The sequence below is a fragment of the Tympanuchus pallidicinctus genome, unplaced genomic scaffold (genome assembly GCF_026119805.1).
Source record: "Tympanuchus pallidicinctus isolate F22 unplaced genomic scaffold, pur_lepc_1.0 scaffold44, whole genome shotgun sequence".
Classification (NCBI taxonomy): Eukaryota; Metazoa; Chordata; class Aves; order Galliformes; family Phasianidae; genus Tympanuchus; species Tympanuchus pallidicinctus.
Window position 1 is genome coordinate 1,236,576 of NW_026294763.1, and position 21,093 is coordinate 1,257,668.

General features: G+C 59.3%; 3 protein-coding genes and 1 long non-coding RNA gene across 7 annotated transcripts; 1 reads left to right on the forward strand and 3 right to left on the reverse strand.

Moving 5' to 3' along the window:
* Positions 1 to 38: 38 nt before the first annotated feature.
* CUNH2orf42 (chromosome unknown C2orf42 homolog) lies at positions 39 to 7,438 on the forward strand. 3 transcript variants are annotated; one of them, XM_052702305.1, is made up of 9 exons: positions 39 to 133; positions 1,660 to 2,489; positions 3,504 to 3,608; positions 3,686 to 3,769; positions 4,127 to 4,231; positions 5,281 to 5,388; positions 6,103 to 6,203; positions 6,274 to 6,439; positions 7,107 to 7,438. In XM_052702305.1, exons 2-9 carry the CDS (start codon positions 1,664 to 1,666, stop codon positions 7,319 to 7,321), a joined length of 1,710 nt encoding a protein of 569 aa, XP_052558265.1. In that variant the 5' UTR covers positions 39 to 133; positions 1,660 to 1,663; the 3' UTR covers positions 7,322 to 7,438. The 3 variants fall into 3 exon arrangements, with proteins under 3 accessions (XP_052558265.1, XP_052558266.1, XP_052558267.1); XM_052702306.1 differs by having other exon boundaries at positions 6,277 to 6,439; XM_052702307.1 differs by having other exon boundaries at positions 6,310 to 6,439.
* A 449-nt stretch (positions 7,439 to 7,887) lies between these two features.
* MXD1 (MAX dimerization protein 1) lies at positions 7,888 to 16,815 on the reverse strand. 2 transcript variants are annotated; one of them, XM_052702327.1, is made up of 6 exons: positions 16,658 to 16,813; positions 16,477 to 16,579; positions 13,476 to 13,505; positions 12,515 to 12,629; positions 10,928 to 11,087; positions 7,888 to 10,849 (listed from the first exon to the last, which is right to left on the reverse strand). In XM_052702327.1, the coding sequence occupies exons 1-6, from the start codon at positions 16,746 to 16,748 to the stop codon at positions 10,662 to 10,664; spliced, it is 687 nt and encodes a 228-aa protein (XP_052558287.1). In that variant the 5' UTR covers positions 16,749 to 16,813; the 3' UTR covers positions 7,888 to 10,661. The 2 variants fall into 2 exon arrangements, with proteins under 2 accessions (XP_052558287.1, XP_052558286.1); XM_052702326.1 differs by having other exon boundaries at positions 16,477 to 16,815.
* Positions 11,097 to 12,491, reverse strand: LOC128090201 (uncharacterized). The gene is made up of 4 exons (XR_008210866.1): positions 11,783 to 12,491; positions 11,528 to 11,680; positions 11,273 to 11,374; positions 11,097 to 11,170 (listed from the first exon to the last, which is right to left on the reverse strand). It is a non-coding gene; the product is annotated as an uncharacterized LOC128090201 (long non-coding RNA).
* A 1,717-nt stretch (positions 16,816 to 18,532) lies between the features above and the next one.
* Positions 18,533 to 20,517, reverse strand: SNRNP27 (small nuclear ribonucleoprotein U4/U6.U5 subunit 27). The gene is made up of 6 exons (XM_052702339.1): positions 20,422 to 20,517; positions 19,983 to 20,103; positions 19,765 to 19,877; positions 19,531 to 19,610; positions 19,017 to 19,081; positions 18,533 to 18,862 (listed from the first exon to the last, which is right to left on the reverse strand). Exons 1-6 carry the CDS (start codon positions 20,456 to 20,458, stop codon positions 18,808 to 18,810), a joined length of 471 nt encoding a protein of 156 aa, XP_052558299.1. The 5' UTR covers positions 20,459 to 20,517; the 3' UTR covers positions 18,533 to 18,807.
* Between the last annotated feature and the right edge of the window lie 576 nt (positions 20,518 to 21,093).

Sequence of the window (21,093 nt, forward strand, 5' to 3'; positions counted from 1 at the left end):
GGCGCACCCACGTGATCGCGGCGACCCAATGGGAGCGCGGCGGCGGGCGGGCGGGCGCCATGGCGGAGGTGGGGCGCTGAGAGGCCTCGCGGCCGGGCCCGGGCTGGAGCGGGGGGCGCGCGCCGCCGCCCAGGTAAAAAGGAAGGGAGGGGGAGGAGGAGGGGGAACGGAGCGGGACCCGCGCCCGCGGGACAGGAAGTGACGTCAGAGGGGCGGGGGGACGGAGGGAAAGGGCCGGCGGGGCGGCCCCTGGCGGCGGGGGGCGACGTCACGGCGACGCCGCTGCGGTGACGTCACGCGGCGATGGGCTGAGGGGAGCGGGCCGGGGCGCGAGGAGGGGAGCGGGAACGCTGTGCTTCTGGGCTGCTTCGCACGGCGGGGCGGCCGTCGGCAGCGCCTCCTCCCCTTGGTCACAGCGCACCAAAGCTGCGTGCGGCAGCCGAACCGTCCGGAGCTGCGTCAGGGAGGGGCGGGGGGGCGCGGGGCTGTCAGACATCGGGGCCAATGGAACAGTGGAGCTCTGCGGTTCCGTGAGCACCGCGGTTCCCCCGGCTCCTATGGCGCTGTTCTGTCAGGAGCCCCTCGGGACGAGGAGGAGTGGTTTTAAAGTGAGACAGGGCGGGTTTAGGTTGGATGTGAGGAGGTGTTTTTTCACACAGACGGTGGTGACGCACTGGAACATGTTACAAAATCACAGCATGACAGAACGGCCAGGGCTGGAGGGACCTCGAGGATCGCGGAGCTCCAACCCCCCGCCGCACGCAGGGCCACCAACCTCCACATTCAGCAGCAGCCCGGGCTGCCCAGGGCCCCATCCGACCTGGCCTCCAACCCCTCCAGGGATGGACGGGGCATCGCAGCCTCTCTGGCAGCTGTTCAGCCCCTCCCCGCTCTCACTGCACACAACTTCCCCTGACATCCGACCTCCAGCTGCCCTCCCTCCATTCAAACCGTTTCCCTCGTCCTGCTGCCATCTCCCCTTGCACACAGCTGACTCCCCTCCTGCCCGCAGGCTCCCTTCAGGCACTGCAGGCTGCACTGAGGTCACCCCGCAGCTTCTTTTCTCCATGCTGAACGAGCCCAGCTCCCTCAGCCCGTCTTCGTGGTGGAGGTGCTGCAGCCCCTGCTCATCTCTGCGGCTCCTCTGCGCCCCCTCCAGCAGCTCCATGTCTTGTACTGTTGCCCAAGGAGGCTGTGGATGCCCCATCCCTGCAGGCATTCAAGGCCAGGTTGGATGTGGCTCTGGGCAGCCTGGGCTGCTGGTTGGTGACCTGCACGTAGCAGGGGGTTGGAACTGGATGATCATGGCGGTCCTTTTCAACCCATTCCATTCTATTGGCTCTGTGATCACCAAGAAGCTTGGCAGCAAGGCAGGCAGTGGGGATGTGGGGCGATGCATCCATCTCACACATTTGTGCAGGCACCCAAAAGCTTTGCGTCACTTTTAGCCCATGCATCCCATGCAGCCTGCATACGTGCAGGGCGGGGAAGTGCTGACTTGCTGCAGTTGTGGCAATCAGCCACCTTCCCCCTCCTGTTCCTCTCAGCTCAGGAGCTGCGAGGCCTCCATACCTGCTGCACGGGGGACCTGTAGGTGTCACCACAACCGAGCTGTGCTTCCCCCATCCTGATGCTTCTCCCCCATCTCTGCCTTTCCAGGAAGATGGAGCCCACATCGGTGAGAACCAAAGTGCCCTCCTTCCTTTCCGACCTGGGCAAGGCCACGCTGAGAGGCATCAGGAAATGTCCCCGCTGCGGCACTTATAATGGCACCCGTGGGCTGAGCTGCAAGAACAAGAACTGCGGCACCGTCTTCCGCTACGGCTCACGCAAGCAGCCCGGGGTCGATGCTGTTAAGATCATCACCGGCTCCGACCTGCAGCTCTACTCGGTGCGTCAGCGGGACCGAGGCCCGGATTATCGCTGCTTTGTAGAGCTGGGTGTTTCAGAAACGGCCATCCAGACGGTGGACGGGACCATCATCACGCAGCTCAGCTCCGGCCGCTGCTACGTCCCGGCTTGCCTGAAGGCGGCCACGCAGGGTGTGGTGGAGAATCAATGCCAGCACGTCAAACTGGCCTTGAACTGTCAGACCGAGGCCACCCCGCTGACCCTGAAAAGCTCGGTGCTCAACTCCATGCAGGCCTCTCCCGAAACGAAACAGACTATTTGGCAGCTGGCCACGGAGCCCACGGGGCCACTGGTGCAGAGGATCACCAAAAGCGTCCTGGTGGTGAAGTGTAAGGCCAGCCAAAAGCACAGCCTGGGCTACCTGCACGCCTCCTTCGCCCAGAAGATGAGCACGAAGACGCTGGCGGAGCACAGGTTCTTCTGCTCCTGCCAGACCCTGAAGCCTGGCAAGGCCGCCTCGGCCAAGGAGGAGGCAGCAGCACAGAGGTGCATTCACTTCTTCGCCTGCATCTGTGCCTTTGCCAGCGACGAGAGCCTGGCCCAGGAGTTTGCCGACTTCCTCACCCACGACTCAAGCGGTATCTGAGGCTGATTCGGGGATTTTGAGAGGGAAATAAACGGGGAGCCAAGGGGAGCAGGCCACCCTATTGCTCCTGCTCACGCCGCAGCCAGTGCTGGCCTGAGGGCAGCCCTCACACCGGCTCCCCATGGGCGCTTTGTCGGCTGGGGCTTCATTTCATTCCCCCTCCCACCAGGAAGTGCTCGCAGGCTGTGAGATGCAGGTGTGAGAGCAGAGCAGGGGGCTGCCCTGGGGGACGGGTCCCCTTTGCTTTGCTGCAATCGACGCTTGTAGCAAGTGGAGCTTCCTCTTGTGGGATGGGAACTGGGTGTCTTCTTCCTTTTGGGCAAGAGCAGCGAAGCTGAAGGTGTTGTGAAATCCACATGGGGCAGAAGTCACCGGGTTTGTGTGCTCTGCGGCCCGAAGGCTGCACCCAGCTGGTCCTATGAAGCATTTGGAATGCTCCCTAACACAGACTGCTCTAGGTGAATTAACCCAAGCTAATTAAAACCTCTCCCCATCTCAGTTCTGCTAGGCTCAGTAGTGCTTAGGGTGCAGCACTGTTCCCTTCAATCCCTCTGGGGACAACACACGGTGCCCAGCTGGACCTGAGCAGGGAGCAGAACACAGTTAGTGCCCAGGAGCCCCCAGCGACGATCCTTTCCACCCCCAGGAGAGCTGCCTGTCTCTGCAGCCTCGCTTTTCCCCTCTGGGCTTTTCCCCTGGTTTTGGTTCTGGTTTTCTGTGCGGTTTTTGCAGGCAGCAGCTCAGGATGTGGGAACTCCACGTGCAGCACTCGGCACGTTTGCTGCTCGCTGCTTTGGGGAGCGCTCCCTGCCTGTCAGGCGAAGCTGAAAACAAGCCAAACCCCAAATATTTGGCTCGAGGCTCCTGTTTTTCTTCCTCTGTCTGCGTGGATCAGTCCTGCCAGCCCCATTCAGGGTCGGCTGTGGAGCGTGGGCTGGATGCGAGGCAGCAGGGCAGCGAGGTGAGGCAGAGGTGCTTTTCATGACCGCCTGCTGTCCCCCCTTAGGTGTGAAGGGGGTCGCCGTCCCTCCGCTGCTGTGCGGCCCCGAGTCCAACCTGCAGGCTGGAGAGGCTGCCAAGGCCAAGAAGAGGAAAAAGGAGTTAACGGGCGGTGAGTGCGGCGCTGGGCAGGGATGGGAGCTGAGGCATCAGCACAGCGTGTGCCCCAACCTGCCCTCCTTTCCCCAGGGCCTCTTCTGGCTCAGGACACGGCCGGCCTAAGGAGAAGCAGCCTGAAGAAGCCCACGGTTGCTGCCTCGCTGAAAAGGCAAGGTAGGGCTCGGCTCCACGCTCTGTGTTTTTTGGTGCTGGTGGTGCTGATGTCCAGAGCTATCCATCCCAGATGGAAATGGGGCAAAGTTGGGTTTTTTAGGGATGAATACTTGTCCAGAAGGAACTTTGGGGCTCTGGCTGCCCACCTGGCTCTGTGCTGCAGGGAAAGGAGACGCAAACTGCCATGGCAGCGTCCTCCTCAAGGGATTCTCCTTGGCATGTGTGTCCTAACTGTTATCTCTGAGCATTCACAGGCGTGTGCTGGACAGAAGGGTCAGTATGGCACTGCAAAATCCTTTGGGTGAAAAACCCAAATCCAGATGGCTGGAGCTGACGTCTCTCTCCTTCGCCTCACAGGCTGTAACCAACTTCTGGACGAGTCACAAGTTACCCTGTCCTTCCAAGACTGGCTGGCCAGCGTCACTGAGCGCATCCATCAGACCATGCATTACCAGTTTGAGGGTAAGCTGGGCTTTGGGAGCGCGGTGGGAGCCTCCTTCCAGCTCCTGACCGTGAAATAACTTCACCCAAAGGGAGGCACCTGCTTTGCTCAGCTCAGAGCGAATGTTGTTTTTACCGGTTGGCTTTGCTTTGTTCCCCAATCGCGGCGTTGGCTTCACAAAAGCCCGGTGTTTATTGCTGAGGGAAGGGAGAAACTCCCTTAGAGGTTATTTATTCTCCAAGAACCCGCCCAGAGCCAGGCAGAAGAGGTGACGTGAGGTGAGGTGAGGTGAGGTGCCTCAGGTGGCATCTGAGAAATGCTCCCTCACCGGTCTGGAGGTGCTGCTGTCCCCCACGTGCCCTCAGGGCAGAGCTCTGCACAGCTATGGCTGATGGTTGTTTCTGCATCCCCTGTGGCAGCAGCTCAGCCACGGAGCACAGCAGAGCTGTGAAAATCCTCACCGTGGGGCTGTGCTGCGTGAGGCTCCCAGCTGCCGCAAGCTGCGCACGCCTGGCCTGCACACAGATCCAGCTGGGCCCTCCTGAAGAGGACAAACACATTTCGGGGGTCTCTTTCCAAACCCTGTCAGAGCAACGTCGGTTTGTCAGTGAGGACACGCTCTGCTCTCTGGCAGATGTCTCTGAGGTGTCAGGCAAAGGAGTTCAGCGATGCCCTTGGCCTCCAGTGAGCTGCTCCCCCACTGAAAGAAACCCATTTCTGCTGCCCTGCGGTGCTGCTCCAGACAAAACAGAGCCCCCCGAGGGGGGAGAAGGGATGGCAGCAGCTGGCAGAGAGAGCCAGGGCTGCTCAGCCTGGGGAGGTGATGCCTGGAGGTGGAGGGAATGAACCTGACGGCACCAGGCTGTGCCCAGCATTGCCCACAGCTGGGCCGAGCCCACAACACAAGAAAGTAAATGTAAAACACATCACTGGCAGTGGAACACCAGCACTGCTGTTCCAGCCAGATGCTGGTCTCCACCTGAACACGCACTTCTTTCCAGCCTTTTATTTGCCTGTAAGCAGCAGTGCCTCTCTTGCCCTGAGCCCTGCCCTCTCTGTGACCATGCAGGCAAGCCCGAGCCGCTGGTGTTCCACATCCCACAGGCTTTCTTTGATGCACTGCAGCAGAGGATATCCAGTGGGAGTACAAAGAAGAGGTTGCCCAACTCCACTACAGGTAGGAAACACTGCAAGCACTCTGCATCCCACCTGAGGCAAGGAAAAGCCAGCAGGAAGCTGACACCCCCCCTTGTTTCTAGCAGCCTTAGGGGCAGAAGGCTCCGTTAAGCAGGAGCCACAGCCTGTGCTCCCAGAGGGGCTGTAACAGCTCCAGCCTCAGTGCAGCCTGGCTGCAGGCTCAGCACTCGGCCATTGGCAGCAGCTGTGTAACAGTTTGACTGGCGTTAGAGCTGGAAGAATGAAGGCAGCGGAGACTCAGAGCAAACAGCGCCTTCCCTGCAGCTTCTGCTCAGTTCTGCTGCTGCTTTTGAGCCACACGGACTGCAGAGCACTTGATCTGAAGTGTTTGTCTCCGCTGCTTTACACTTCACACTGATGTAAGACAATGCTTGAGCAGCCACGCAGAGCTCTCAGCACAATTACCTGAAGTTCCGACTTCAGGAGCACCACTGGGCCCCCAGCTGAGCATAAAGAGCCCGCAGACTCTGAGCACCCCCCCGAGTGCCAAGCCAGCTTTACCTCCTCGTGCTCTTAACTGAAAACAGGAGGAGAGTCCAGAGCACAGCGCAAAGCAGAGACTGAAGGCTCGCCTCCCAGCCAAGGCAAAGCGCCCTCCCTGCAGCCCAGAAGGAAAAAGAAGTGAGGAAAAGCAAGTTGCATCACCAGCCTCGCTCCTTCCCCCCACCTTTAACTGCGCTTTCCTTCCCCGCAGCGTTTGTCCGCAAAGACGCCCTTCCCCTGGGGACCTTCTCCAAATACACGTGGCACATCACCAACATCCTGCAGGTCAAGCAGATCTTCGATACCCCCGAGGTAAGGGGGAATCACACCCCCCCCCTGCTCTGCCTACCGTTACCGAGCCCTTCACCCCGCTGCTTCCCAGCAGCTGCCTCTGGAAATCACACGAAGCTTCATCCAGAACCGGGACGGCACCTATGAGCTCTTCAGGTGCCCCAAGGTGGAGGTGGAGAGCATCGCTGAGACGTACGGGCGCCTGGAGAAGCAGCCGGCCATCCGCCCGCTGGAGCTCAAGACCTTCCTCAAAGTGGGTAAGCGAAGGAGGGAATTCTCCTCTCGGCCCATCTGGGGGTTGATTCCTCCCCCTGCGCTGCCAGGGCAGCCCTTGAGATGTCTGCACAAATGTTGGAGGAAGATACGGGCTGGATGTGCACCTCCCTGCCTGGGGAGTGGGGCTCCACCAAGCAGCACCGCCACCACGGAGCCCCCCAGGCACTAAGGAATGCTTCCAGACCCCACCCAGGAGACAGACACCCTCTCCAGGAGGGGTTCTCTCCTTCACAGCCCCACACCAAGGGGTCCTGCCATAGCTGGGGGTCTCCCCCTCACACCCTCACGCAGGGGGAGCTGTTCCCATAAGGGGCTCTGCCCCAGACCTGCACCCAGAGCGGTGCCCCCCAGTAGGTGGCCCTCCCCCTCCACCACTCAACTACACAGGCACGGATGGAACCCACCCCCCCACCATCATCTCTGAGATGATTTCTGTCACCATCTCCACCCCCCTCCCACAAAAAGCAGCCGCAGAACGACGTTTTCCCAGTCCCCAGGTTCACCTTCACAACTCCAGGTGCCCGTTACGCACACCTACATGCCCCAGAAACACAACCCCTGCACCAGCAGCCCCAAGAACACCCCCCCCACCACCGAGGCAAAGCCCAGGGCCCCCCGCTCACTCTCTTCTCCCCCCCTCCCCTGTAGGAAACACCTCTCCCACCCAGAAGGAGCCCACGCCGTTCATCATTGAGTGGATCCCCAACATCCTACCTCACTCCCACATCGGAGAGCTGCGCATCAAGTTTGAGTACGGGCACCAGGGCGGCCGTCAGCCCCCCACCTCCTTCCCCACCCAACAGCCACCAGCACTGGAGCCCACCCTGGAACTGGCTCCACTCACCACCATCACCTTCCCCTGAGCTCCGGGGCTGCACTCCAGAACTGCCACCACGGCCAGGTCAGCCAGAAAGAGAGAAAGAAACCGAGCACAAAGCTGCTGCCGCACCTGGAAAAAATAAAAAGTGCTGCTCACCAGGTGCACGCTGCTCCTCTCTGCACCCAGGAAAGCAAGCTGGGAAGGGCAAGGGGGCTGCACCCCTGCTGCAGTGCACACTCGCAGCCAGGGAAGCCCCAGCTTCAGCCCAGAGCGAGGGGAGGGGGAAACCAGCACAGAGCAAGGACCTGGGGGGAGCAGAGAGCAGGGCTGGGGGTCTTGGCACCTCCGGGGGACAACTGCCAGCATTTACCTGAACTTCAGCCTCTCCTTGCTGGCATCCTGCAGCAGAACCCAGCTGCATCTTCCCCACGGATGGAGGAGGGCATTGCTGGCCTCGTTCCCTCCCTCAGGTTGATGCACCTGGACTTGGGGGGGGGGAGAGAGCAGCCCAGGACCCCAATTCCTGCAGGCAGGGGCTGCAGGCACGGCACCCCCAGCAGCGGCGCCCCGCCGCATCCCAGCCCTCCTCCCGACAGCAGCACACGGCCATTCGTACTGAAATAATTTATTTCCTAACAATCCAACAATACAGAAGTAGACACACACACGGCCAGCTCTGTCTAAAACACGTACTCTAAAAAAAAAACAAAACCAAACGCGTGTGCTAAAACTTGTAAGAAAAAAAACAAAACAAAAAGAAGCACCATTTCATGGTCTTGACACAGGATTCGCAGTGACGCGCTATGTACAACGGGAATTGAACGCCTGGAAAGGAAATCTTGCATCCTCCCATCTGCTGCTCCCCTTTCACTCCGTGTCTATCGCTCAGAAGATGCCAGAACTCAAAAGTGATGCTAAAAAGCCGAGGAGTCTTGGGGGAAAATGGGAAGGAAAAAGAGGGAAAAGGAATAAAACAAACGGGAAGGGCAATGAAAATGCATCAAAAGCCACTGAGGTGGGAAAGGCTCCTGAGGTGGGGATGGAGAAGCCTCTGCTGCTGGCTTTGTTCTGCCCCAGATCGAGGCCTGGGGGTGGGATGGGGTCCGGCGCCCAGGGCTGGGGGCTTCTCCATCCCCAAGCAGCGCGGTTCGGATTCGCACGTCTGTGTAAACGCAGGGGGTGCTCCTCGCTTCCCCCCTTTTTTCCAACAATCTACCCAAAAAAATCTCATTGCTGCAGCTTATCTCTGCGTAATGCTGGTGGATCCGTGAATTCGAGGAAAGGCTGGCGGCCCCAGGACGCTGCCCCAAGCTCTCAGCTGGAGTTTTGGGGGGAAAAGCCCGTGGTTTTAGGTTCGACCTTCGTGTGCCCATCCGACAGCATCGTTTGCCAAAGGTTTGAGTTTGTTGGGTTTTGTGGTTTGGTTTTGTTTTTTTTTTCGATGCTGGTGCGTTGGAGAGGAGCACGTCCAAACAGTGCAAAGGTCAGAGGAGGACTGCTTCAAACGGGGACGAAAAGGGGGAAAAAAACCAAATTGCCAACAAAAAAACCACAACCGAAACCAAAAGAACGCGGTCAACCCAAAAAGGCACGACACGAAAAAAACAACAGTGAGAGTCTAAACCTTAACACCGGGTAGAACGAAGTGGAGAACGAAGCGCACGTTTCCTGCTGTGTCCCCTTGGGGTGCAGTGGAGCGCCGGGGTTGGAATCGGGATTTTGGCAGTGCTCACAGGAAAGGGGCTGCAGAGGCTGGAGGCACCGCGGGTCAGAGCGGCGCAGCTCCACGTGCAGATACTCAGCTCTGCCCAGGGGTTTTTTGTCCTTCTTGGGGCTGTGGGCTTCCATGGGTTTTTGTCTTTGGGGGTGGTTTCCTTCACTTTTTGTCTCCGTGGGTTGGTTTCCATGGGTGTTTGTCTTCCTGAGGTGGTTTCCATGGATTTTTGCTTTCTTGGGGTGGGTTTCTGTGTTTTTTGTTTTCTTCAGCTGGGTTTCCACGAGTTTTCTTAGAATCACAGCACGGCTTGGGCTCAAAGGGACCTCAAGGACCATTAAGTCCCACCCCAGGGCTGCCCATGCTCAATCACACCGTAGATAAGGTTGCCCAACCATTCAACCTAGCATTAAATACCTCCAAAGTCTTCTTGAAGAGTCAGAATGGCTTCTGAGCCCCACATGGACGTTCCATCCCCATCACCAACGTCGAGCACGAGCGATGGAGCAGGAAAACCCCTCAAAGAAACCTCAGCATCTCCATCAGAGGGCTCTGCTTACAACGATCCCAGAACATCTCCTAAAGCACGAAGTCGTAACTCCGTTCACGTCGAAGGAAATGAAGAAATACTGTTTGCAGACCCCACGCTCTGCGTGCACGGGGTTGACTCGGCTTCTCGGCTTCGACGCGTCGACACGGCCGGAAACCACAGCCTTGGGACCAGGGGTAAAGGGTTGGCCTTTTCTTTTGGCGTCTGGTTGTGGCTCTCTCTGGTGGAAACCCAAATCCTCAGCATGGAGAGCTCCCAAACGCAACCCGAGGGCCGGGCAAGTGCTTCACACAGCGGCGCCGCTCGGAGCGCCGCCACTTATTGCTAAATCGCGCGCGATGGAGGCGATGGGACCAAGCAGCGCTTCTAGAAAACAATGAGGCATCTCGTTTGTTTGTTTGTTTTTGTGCTAAAGGGATGGAGATAATCTTTGTTCATCTCTCCGAGGTAGAAAAAAAATTGTCCCAGAGACAAGAAGCGCCAAGGCCGTCCTAAGACACGCGGCCGTAACGCGGGAGGGCACAGCGCGAGGACAGCACCATTTGGTTTTGAGGCATTCCAGGAACTTCCAGAGCTGGAGATGTCCATCCCGAGGCTGCCGGGAGGAGCAGAGCCTTTTGCTTTGCAGGAGGGGTCCATTGCTACCCTGAATTTTTAGAGTCGGTGGAGGGAAGGCCACCGACTGACGCTCCATTGCAGACCTCCCTCTGCTTTCTCCCTGCTCCAAGCTACCAACAAGGCTGGGTCTCATCCTCACAATGCATATTTGGGCCCTGGTGCTGATTGTTAGTGGGCAAACACTACAAAGATCCGGAATAGCGAGCGCTAACAGCAAGGCAAAGGACAGCTGAGCTCACCCAGCACTGCTGTTAGCGCTGCGATATTCCCGGGCGCACCAAAATGGGGCTGGAATGTTTGGTTTCGCTGAGATGAGCTTCCCGACGGGGCGAGAAGCGAGTGGGCACGATGGGCTGCCAGGGAGAAGCTCAGCACCCACAGCCCTGCGTGGGACTGGGGCAAAGCAGACTTCGTGTCAGCGGCACAAGGGAACGGCGGGACGGTCTGGTTCGCTACCAACCAGGAAAGAGTGGCGGGTGGAAGAGCTGCGGGGTCTGATCCTTAGAGAGCGGGGCACAGCTTGTGAGCACTCTGCACCTTGGCCCTCCGCACGCCCGAGCTGGCGTAGCCCTCGTCGCTGCACACGCTCTGCAGGCTGCCGCGCTCATCCGAGTCGCTGGGGCTGCTGCTGCTCCAGTCGAGGTCTGCGGGCAGGGAGTCGGTGCTCTCCACGTCCACGTCGATCTCTTCTGCAAGCAGAAAGCAAACAGCATCACCAGGAGCTCAGCGGCGCCTCCAAGCACTGCGCACAGGCGTGCAGGTCTTACCTCTGTCTGAGTCGGAGCGCTCCGAGGACACGGCGGAGCCGACGCTGTCGGTGCGGATCCTCTCACTGCCCAACTTCTCCAGCTGCCTCTTCAGGTGCCGCTGCTCGCGCTGCAGCTGCTCGATCTGGTGGAGGGCTTTCCTGTCGTAGTCCTCGAGCTTCTGCGGAGGGGGAGAAACGGGTTGGAAGAGACTTCAAAGGTCACAGAATCGTGGAATCACGGCATGGTTGGGGTGGAAGGGACCTTAAAGATGAGAGAATTGTGGAATCACGGCATGGTTGGGGTGGAAGGGATCTTAAAGATGAGAGAATTGTGGAATCACAGCATGGTTGGGGTGGAAGGGACCTTAAAGATGAGAGAATTGTGGAATCACGGCATGGTTGGGGTGGAAGGGACCTTAAAGATCAGAGAATTGTGGAATCACGGCATGGTTGGGGTGGAAGGGATCTTAAAGATGAGAGAATTGTGGAATCACGGCATGGTTGGGGTGGAAGGGATCTTAAAGATGAGAGAATTGTGGAATCACAGCATGGTTGGGGTGGAAGGGATCTTAAAGATCAGAGAATTGTGGAATCACGGCATGGTTGGGGTGGAAGGGACCTTAAAGATCAGAGAATTGTGGAATCACGGCATGGTTGGGGTGGAAGGGATCTTAAAGATGAGAGAATTGTGGAATCACGGCATGGTTGGGGTGGAAGGGACCTTAAAGATGAGAGAATTGTGGAATCACGGCATGGTTGGGGTGGAAGGGACCTTAAAGATGAGAGAATCGTGGAATCACAGCATGGTTGGGGTGGAAGGGACCTTAAAGATGAGAGAATCGTGGAATCACAGCATGGTTGGGGTGGAAGGGACCTTAAAGATGAGAGAATTGTGGAATCACAGCATGGTTGGGTTTGAGGGATTCCTAAAGGTCACAGAACTATAGAATTATAGAATGCTTGGGTTGGAAGGGTTCTTAAAGGTCACAGAACCATAAAATTATAAAGTGGTTGAGTTGGAAGCGTTCTTGAATCATGGAATCACAGCAGGGTTGGGTTGTAAGGGTCCTTAAAGGTCACAGAACCATGGAACCATAGAATGGTTGGATTGGAAGGGACCTTAAAGATCAGAGTCATGGCCTCACACCACGGCTGGCTGGAAGGGACTTCCAAGCCCCTCTAGCCCCAACCCATGCCATGGGCTGCCTGCCGCCCACCAGATCAGGCTGCCCAAGTCTCCCAGTCCCTTTCAGAGCCAGACTGCTGCTGATGCAACGCCATGGCAGACAGCTGGCACGCCAACAATGCTCCCTCCTCTGAACAGTTCCTGTGCAGTGCTTTTTTCTATTTCTTTTTTCTATTTCCAGGCTTTGATAAGGCACTGGTGTCCCACCATGCTGCCCATGGTTCTCTGCTGCTTCATAAAACCAAACGTGCTTGGTGAGAGTCACAGTGTAAAGAGCAAACCGTAAAGCAGCCGACGCACCAGGAGGCCACACGGTGCCTGTCAAGTAGGAGCAATGCTGAGGGCTTTGGGGATGCTCTGCACGAGCAGCTTTCTCCAAGCCCTCTGCTCTCCAGGGACTTTTGGCGCCACCAGACTCACCTTGATGTGCAATTTGGCTTTCATGAGTAAACTCAGCGTCGTGTGCTTGCTGGATTCAGGGCCGAGAGGCACCAGCACCTTCAGCTTCTCCAGACACAGCCGCAGGTGGGCACGCCTGGAAGAAAACCATGGGAGCTCTCAGCATTACCCCAACATCACACGGCATCTTCGCCTCCGCATCCGTGGAGGGACAGCAAAATAAAACTGCTCCTGCTACATCCAGCACGGGGCTGCAAAGCCAGCGCGCCCCTCGAGCTTCTGTTGGGACAGAATCCAACAACTGGCAGCGCTCCACGCTCCCACCTGCACGGATGGCAGCGCAGGACGCCCCGTGCTCAGCTCCCCAGCCCCAATATTCCGGTTCTCTTCCCCATTGCAACACCGCCTGTGCCGTACCCCACTGACACACTCGAGGCAGATGGGGATGTTGCAACGACCTGCCTATCTCGTTCCGCACGCAAATAAACAGGCATTTGCCTGCACTGAGTGCCTCCTGCGTGACAGCGCCAACAAAACACGCGCTCGTGCTGCTGGGGTCAAACCCAACCAAAGCTGAGCCCTCACAGACGTTGTTTTACATCAGCTGGGGCTCCGTCCACACGTGGGAGGTGAGCAGCCAGCCCTGCACGCACTGGGGATGAGAAGCCACCACAAAGGTGGTGTCCCCAGAGAGGGACAGCTGCTCACACCCAGCTTGGTGCCCACACAGGGGAATGAGGAACCACTCGGATGCACCCCAGCAGCTCACCGGGGGGAGACGAGTGATTTAAACCTGCCCCTGGAGCGTGAAACAGCCACAGGCCAATTCCAGCTGCCTGCCCCAGGTGGGCTGAGCATGCAGAGCTGCAGCACACACACACAGAGCAGCGCCGGGGGCGCAGCACGGCTCCTGGAATAGGTGTGGGGCAGCCCTGATGCGCAACGGAAAAGAGATTCCACGTGCATCCCAGCCCATTCTCACCTGTTCTTTTCCATCTCATTGTGCGTTGACCTGAAATAGAAAGAGCACTTTGTGAAATCACAGAATCACAGAATCACAGAATCACCCGGGTTGGAAGGGACCTCAAGGATCATGTAGTTCCAACCCCCCTGCCCAGCAGGGCCACCAAACACACACATTCAGATCAGGTTGCCCAGGACCCCGTCCAACCTGGCCTTGAACACGTCCAAGGACGGGGCATCCACAACCTCCCTGGGCAGCCCGTTCCAGGGCCTAACCACTCTCCTTGTGAAGAACTTCCCCCTAACATCCAACCGAAATCTTCCCTCCTTCAACTTGGATCCATTTCCCCTAGTCCTGCTATTGTCAGCCCTTCTGAAGAGTTTACTCCCCTCCTGGCTGTAGGTTCCCTTCAGGTATTGATAGGCTGCAATGAGGTCACCCCGCAGCCTTCTCTTCTCCAGGCTGAACAAGCCCAACTCCCTCAGCCTGTCCTCATAGGGGAGGTGCTCCAGCCCCCTGCTCATCTCAGTCGCCCTCCTCTGGACCCTTTCCAACATCTCTATGTCTTTCTTGTACTGAGGGCTCCACACCTGGACACAGTACTCCAGATGGGGCCTCACAAGAGCCGAGTAGAGAGGGACAATCACCCCCCTCTCCCTGCTGACCACCCCTCTCCTGATGGAGCCCAGGATCCCATTTGCCTTTCGAAATGCTTGTCTCCAGGAGGGTGGCAGACAGCAGGGGTCCCTGCAGAGGGGTCACCGCACCCAGGATGATAAATATGGTGGCAGAGAGGCGGGCAGGGAGAGGTGCCCAGCGAGATGGCAGCGCCAGGGACTGGAAACCCAACTGAGGTGGTTTGGATGGGAAGGGGCTCGCTGCTGGAAAGGGGAGCAGCAGCACAAGGGGAGCACAAAGCAACGCCAACAGCACAGGCAGTGGCACCCAACACACACACACACACTCCCTGGATGAGTGGTTGTAAGGGAGAGGAGGAAGCAAAGGGGCCCAACCGCCGCTCAGCAGCACCGCGCAGGAAGGGGAAGCTCTCATCCTAACGCCAAGCCCACGCACAGCTCCACTGTGTCTCCGAGGTACGTGAGCAGCTCCGAAGCACAAGTCCTGCTGCTGCCATTGTGAGCAACGCTTAGTGAGGAATGAAGCCCCACGTCTTCCCAGAAAGGGACCTCGGAGCGCTCACTGACTGCGGTCAGCATGGGGACATCCTGCTGTCGCAGCTGGCGAAGGTCACCCGTCCCCCACGCCGGAGCAGGACGCAGTGCCATGCCCCTGAGATGGCAGAGCTGCTCCTCCCTGAGCAAACAGCAGGAAGGAGCTGGGAGGAGTGGCAGCGATTTGCCACGAGTGACATTTCAGGGCAAGAGCGCTCCTCCCCAAACAAAGGATCTGAATCTCATCCGCCACTTTGAGAGCCCTCAAACGGAACCCGGGCGCCGAGCACCAGGCCAAGGGAACATCCCCAAAACAAAGCCCCAAATCGGCATCCTGCTCTGCCACGTCGTCTGATGGCACCTTCAGTCCCCAACAGAGGACGTCCCCAGGGTGCCCACCCCCTGCCCGGGGTGTGGAGGGGTCGCAGGGGGTGCAGAGCCACCACGCAGCTCTGTGGGGTGCCGGTGGTGACAGCAGTGCCCTCATGGGTGCCCACAGTGCCCTCATGGGTGCCCACAGTTCTACCAGACACCCCACAGTGGGGCAGCCCAGCAAACCACGATCCCTCAAAGCCAGCTGTGTCTCCTCCAGTTGTCCCCCCCCCCGCCCCACCTGTGATCACCAGGTGACAGCAGCACCTCCCGTGTCCCCAAGGGTCCCCACCACAGCCCCGAACCCCACTGTGTGCTCTGTGACGTGGAATCCCAATAGACTCTGAGCATCCAATGACAGCAGCGTCTCCAGGTTCAGGGACAGGTGCCAATCATCCCCAGAGCTGCCAGACCCCCAGGACAGGGACACCAACAGACCCTGACCCCGATCTCTGGGTGTCCCCCCATGCGCCCAGATCAGCCTGGAGCCTTCTGTTGAATTGACGGGTGCTACCAGCATCCCCAGTGCCCCCAGTGCTGCCAGACCCCCAGCAATAGGGATCCCAATAGACCTCGGTGACAGCAGAGCCCTCCACATCCCCCACCCCACCTGGCACCCCATGACAGCTCCTGACCCCCAGCTGACAGCGGTGACCCCAGAGCCCCCAAAGGTCCCTCCCAATGGCCCCCAGTCTCCTCAGCCCCACTATGACCACAGGATCCCAACAAATCATGGTCTCTGGGTGCAAGCAGGTCCCCCCCAAATCAGCCTGGAGCCTTCTGTTAGGCCCTGACCACCAGGTTCCAGCAGCATCCCCAGTGCCCCCAGTGCAGCCAGACCCCCTGCAACAGACCCCAGTGACAACAGAGCCCTCCACATCCCCCACCCCACCTGGCACCCTATGACAGCTGCTGACCCCCAGCTGACTGCACTGTCCCCAGAGCTTCCACAGGTCCCCCAAAAGCCCCCAGCCCTCCCAGCCCCCCATAGCAGTGGGATTCCAACAAGCCCCAGCAGATCCCAATCTCTGGATGCAAGCACAGCCCTCCACATCCCCAGATCAGCCCAGTGCCCCATGACAGCTGCTGACTCCCAGCTGACAGCAGGGTCCCTATGGGTTCCTACGAGTCCCTGTGGGTCCCTATGAGTTCTTATGAGTCCCTGTGGGTTCCTATGTGTCCCTATGGGTTTCTATAAGTCCTGATGCATCCTATGAGTTCCTATGGAGTTCCTATGGGTTCCTACAGGTTCCTACGGGTACCTATGGGTCCTGATGAAACCATATGAGTTTCTATGGGGTTCCTATGGGTCCCTATGGGTTCCTATGGGTCCCTATGAGGTTCCTATGGGGTCCTATGGGTACCTATGGGTCCCGATACATCCCTATGGGTCCCTATGGGTTCCTATGGGTCCCTATGAGGTTCCTAAAGGTCCCTATGGGATCCTATGGGTCCTCCCTCCTCCCTCCCGGTACCTGCCGCCCCCGCCGTTCCTCCGGCCCTTCCCGCGGCGCCTCGGGCTCTCCCTGCGGGCTCGTCCAGCTCCGGGCAGCAGCGAAGCGTAGCCGTGTTCGGCTTCTGTGGGGACACAACGGGAACGGGCAGCGCCGGGAGGAACCGGGAGGTCCCAAAAGGGGCACAGCGGGATGCCGGTACCTCGTTCCCGCCGCTCCAGGTATTCGGCCGCCTCCAGGAGCAGCCCGATGCTGGACCCGACTCCGGACCCGTCGTCACCGACCGCCGCCATCGCCGCGCTGCGGGGCCGGGCCGGGCCGCTCCGGGGTGAGCGCCTCGCCCGGCCGCTCCGTCAGCCCCACCCACCGTCGCCTCTCATTGGGTGCCGCCCCCCGTCGGTTTTCGCGATTGGACAGCTGGCAGACACGCCCTTCCGCGATTGGTTCGGCCCCGAGGAAAGCCCCGCCCCCATCCGCCGTCGACGATCAGACGGGCCCTCTGGGTGGACTCTCTGTGATTGGGTGAGCCGGAAGGCTCCGCCCACGGGGCTGACTCACTTCCTGCCTCCTGCAGCCAATGGGAGGGCGAGGAGCGAACGATGGGGCGTGGCTCCGGCGCCGGGTGTCAACGTGGGGCTGATGGGGAGCGGGCGGGGACCCCCCGACCCCGCCAGGTTTAGGGACCCCCGCAGGGCTGGAGACCCCGTAAGGAGCAGGAGCCTCCCGGCGCTCTTCCCTACGGGCAGATCTCCCTTAAAAAGCTACGAGCCTCCCCGAGCTGGGACCCCCAAGCACAGGAGCAGGAACCTCCTTGAGACCCCCCCCCAAAAAAAATACAGCGCCCGAGGCCACAAGGGAGGACGTTCCTCCCCTGCTCCAATAAGCAGAGACCCCTGGAGCCCCCCTGAGAAGCAGAAAGTCCCTATAAGTAGCCCCCTCCATCACCAGCAGGGGCCCCTTGAGCACCCAAAGCTGCTGCCCCTTCATCCCAGAGCACCCCAGCAGCAGGGAACCACCCCCCAAGCAGCGCTTTTGCCCCAATGGGGTGAATTTGGGGGTGAGGGGGGGTGAGGGGGGCAGCTCAGCATCATTTCCTCCCCACACCCCGAAACCCAACCCTGCCCTGCGGTGACTCAGCCACCTCGGCCACAGCATGGAAACCAGATAAACCTGGGTGTGTGGGTATGGGGGGGGGGGGGGGGTCAAAAGGGGGGCACAGCGCCCCAACCTCACCCATGGAAAAAAATACCTTCAACAGCAAAACGCCGGCATGGTGAAAATAGGAAATAGGGGAAAATAGGGTGGGATTGGGGGTGAGGGTGGGATTGGGGGTGAGCTGCTCCCAGCTGGCTGCGAGCTTCCTGAAAGCAGCCTATGTGAGACCAAAAAAAAATGAGGGGGGAGGGAGGGGGGTTTCATCTCATTTTTGGACCTGCAGCCAGTTTTAATTAGAAGGGAGAGAAAGCCAACGAAGTGATGGGGGTTGGGAATCCCTGTCTGGCAGCAGGGCCTTATCGTGGGGCGCCAGGCGTGCCGCAGGGATGACCTGGCACCACTGAGGCAGCGTCACACTGACAGCAGGGCTGTGTCACCGTCACCCAGCACAGACACAGGGCTGGCCAATTGGGGACGAGGCTCGGTTTTGGCAAGCCGAACCTTCAAAAAAAGTAGGAAGAAAAAAAAAAAAAACCCACAGAACCGTCATTGCAAAAGGCTCAGCTCCAGGCTTGGATCTGTGCGTCGTGTTCTGAAAGCATCCGTGTAACGTTTATCTGCTGCCGGAGCCGGGAACGAAAGCGCTTTTGGCCGCAGGGCCGTGCTGCCACCTCCTGGGGCTGCGTGAAATCCTCACCCAGCAGCGCACGGAGCAGAGCCGAGCACAGGGAATCCCGGCCCGAGCGGAGGTGATCCAATGAACACACAAAGGAAAAGCAAAAACTGAGGTTGCTGGGCTCAAATCCCAAATGCTGAGCTGGGGAAACAGCTGCTGGGTGGCTTCCAGCAGCCTCTTCTCGCTGACTTTATTCCTGAGTGAGGTAATCACAGACAGACAGGGGGAGTGGAGGGAGAAACAAAATGGAAAAATATATACAGGTTTTAATTAGACAACATTGAGCTACTGAAAAACAACAACGCAACAGGAAAAATACAACCAGCAGGAAATCCTGGCAAGGGACGAACGGAGCTGGGTGATCAACGAGCTTCACCTCGCCCTCCCTTGGTGCAGGGCAGAGCGACTGCACCCGGACCTGCTCTAAATCACCCCAAATTCACTTTAAAGATGGAGTTCTCTCCCATCTCTGAGCCAGCAGCACGTGAGGAAGGCAGCGATGCTCCCCACTCCCTGCAGCATCAAGCAATGAAATCCAACGGTCTGTTGAATCCTCCTTTTCTGTTCATGTACTGCCTGCGGGGACAGGAAAAGGAACGGATCAGCGCCTCGCTGTGCCCACACACAGCAGCCTGGCCACTCAGTTTCCTCTGAAATGCCTTCCGTCCCCAACAGCGCTGTTTTATCACAGGAAAGCAAGTGAGTTCTGTGCAACCTCCACAGCACAAACCTGTATTTCCTCTTCTGGGACACGTTGATGGCGTATGCGTTTGCAGCACCGTCCACTTTCTTGCCCTGAAAGAGGAGAAAAATCGGTCCAGAGTTGTGTGCAGCACCAAGAACTGCCTGCATCCGTGGAGACACCAAGCAGAGCAAAGAACTCAGCAGTGCCACAGCTCTGGGCCATGAATCACAGGGTGCCCTGGGTTGCAAAGGACCGCAATGCTCATCCAGTTCCAACCCCCTGCTGTGTGCAGGTCGCCAAGCAGCAGCCCAGAGCCGCATCCAGCCTGGCCTCGAATGCCTGCAGGGCTGAGGCATCCACAGCCTCTTTGTGTCCCAGTGCCTCACCGCCCTCTGTGTGAAGGAGAACCCCCACCCCGAATGGGTGCACTGGAAGCAGAGGAGTAAATTTTGGGGGTATAACCAACCCTGCTGGACCACTTGGGCAAAGAGGCGTCCAAGCACTGCCTGTCACAGCCCTGCAGGGTAAGGAAAGCCAGCCTCGACCCCAGCACGCTCACTTTTGTTGTGTCAAAAGAGGCAAAGCCCATCATCTTCATCATCTCAATTTCCTCTTCCGTCTTGCCTTGCAAATCTTCCTCTGAAAAGGCAACGAAACAGAAGGGTTCACCTCACACAACCGCCGGCGGTCACTTAAAAAGCACTTTAATAAGTCCCACGGAGCCCTCCGTGCTGGTCGCACCAAGAACTCCAGCACGAATTAACATGAGAAAAGCGCCGGGGCGGAGCCTCACCCGTGATCTGCCGCTCTTTGCCTTTGGTGTCTTTGCTCTCCTTCTTCTCCTCATCTCGTCTCTCCTTCAGCCGCAGAGGGGAGGAGGAGCTGGAGCGGTGCCTCCGGGGGGACCTGGCAACGGCCGGCACGCACGGTTCAGCCTCGCGGGAACCGCAGCACTGCGGGCCGGCTGCTAAGGGGGGCGGCGGGAGGTCCTGCCGGCACCGAGAGCCTCACCTGGATCGCCGCCGGTGCGGGGAGCGGGAGCGGGTCCTCCTCCTGTCCCTGTCCCGGGATCGCGTCCGTTCCCTTCGCCTCCTCTCCCGATCCCGCGAAGCAGATCGCGAGCGTCGGCGGTCTGCGGGAAGTGGGGCGGGAGAGGAGCAGAGATTGCGGTGAGCGGCGGAGAGGGAAGGGGGGAGGGAGAAGCGGGGATGGTGGGAAGGGGGGAGAGGAGAGAGGAAGGGGAAGGAAAAGGAAAAGTAGGGAGCAGGGCGCCGCTGCCCCCTCATTTTCATCCCTCCGGGAAGGCCTCGGGCACATCCCCGGGCCCCGCTGTCCCGCAGCCCTCCCGGGATCCCCTTCCCCTGTTCCTGGCCGCCCTCAGGCCCCCAACCCCGGATCCAGACTCCCGTCCCGCTCTCCCGTCCCGCTCCGCTCCCTCCCGTTTCCTCACCGCGCCGCGGCGGCGAGCGGGACCGGCTGCGTCCCATGGCACCGCCCCTCCGCCCCACTTCCGCCCGCAGCCCCCCCCACTTCCGGCGCTCCGCTCCGTTTTCTCCACGTTCCGTCCAGAAACAGCGCCGCAGCGCTTTGGTTCCACCACCAAAACGTTCCGGGAGGGGGGAAGCCGCGCAGTGCCCCGCTTCGGGCAGCCCCTCTCGGCCTCCAGAAGCGAGGAGGCCCGGGGCTGGGCCCGCTGCGAGGCTGGGGTCCGCCAGCACCATCACACGGAGCCATACCCCCAACCCCATCCCACCCCACCGCATCCCTCCATGGACTCTGAGCGCACGGAGGCTGAACGCGGGGTTTATTTATGTACAGGCAGGCGTTACACAGCGCTTCCAGCACCGACCTGCAGCCCAACCCCACGGCCACCAACCGCCACGGGGCCTTCAGGCATCCTTCAGTGCTGCGATGGTGCCCCAAAGCCTTTTCTTTGCCTCATCCTCTGCTCCCAGCCCTGCGCTTTGGCTGGGATGACTCCATTCCAGCCACAGCCCTGGAAATGGGAGCCAAAAACCCACCGTGGGGTGGTTGGGGTTCAGGGGTGCTGAGGGCCACGGTGGGGCCCAGGAGAGGAGAAAAAGCAGCAAGGGAAAATGAGAGGAGAGCTGTAGGTGAACCC

Excerpts from the sequence above, each read along its gene's own strand:
- SNRNP27 (XM_052702339.1), bottom strand. The coding sequence starts at position 20,458 with ATGGGACGCAGCCGGTCCCGCTCGCCGCCGCGGCGCG. Across the intron at positions 19,878-19,982 it reads CCGCACCGGCGGCGATCCAG|GTCCCCCCGGAGGCACCGCT; the intron begins GTGAGGCTCTCG and ends GGCCGTTGCCAG. Across the intron at positions 19,082-19,530 it reads CCTCTTTTGACACAACAAAA|GGCAAGAAAGTGGACGGTGC; the intron begins GTGAGCGTGCTG and ends CTCCTCTTTCAG.
- MXD1 (XM_052702326.1), bottom strand. The coding sequence starts at position 16,748 with ATGGCGGCGGTCGGTGACGACGGGTCCGGAGTCGGGTCCAGCATCGGG. Across the intron at positions 13,506-16,476 it reads AGGAACGGCGGGGGCGGCAG|GTCAACGCACAATGAGATGG; the intron begins GTACCGGGAGGG and ends TTTCTATTTCAG. Across the intron at positions 12,630-13,475 it reads AATGAGATGGAAAAGAACAG|GCGTGCCCACCTGCGGCTGT; the intron begins GTGAGAATGGGC and ends GTTTTCTTCCAG.
- CUNH2orf42 (XM_052702305.1), top strand. The coding sequence starts at position 1,664 with ATGGAGCCCACATCGGTGAGAACCAAAGTGCCCTCCTTCCTTTCCGAC. Across the intron at positions 2,490-3,503 it reads CCTCACCCACGACTCAAGCG|GTGTGAAGGGGGTCGCCGTC; the intron begins GTATCTGAGGCT and ends GTCCCCCCTTAG. Across the intron at positions 6,440-7,106 it reads CAAGACCTTCCTCAAAGTGG|GAAACACCTCTCCCACCCAG; the intron begins GTAAGCGAAGGA and ends CCTCCCCTGTAG.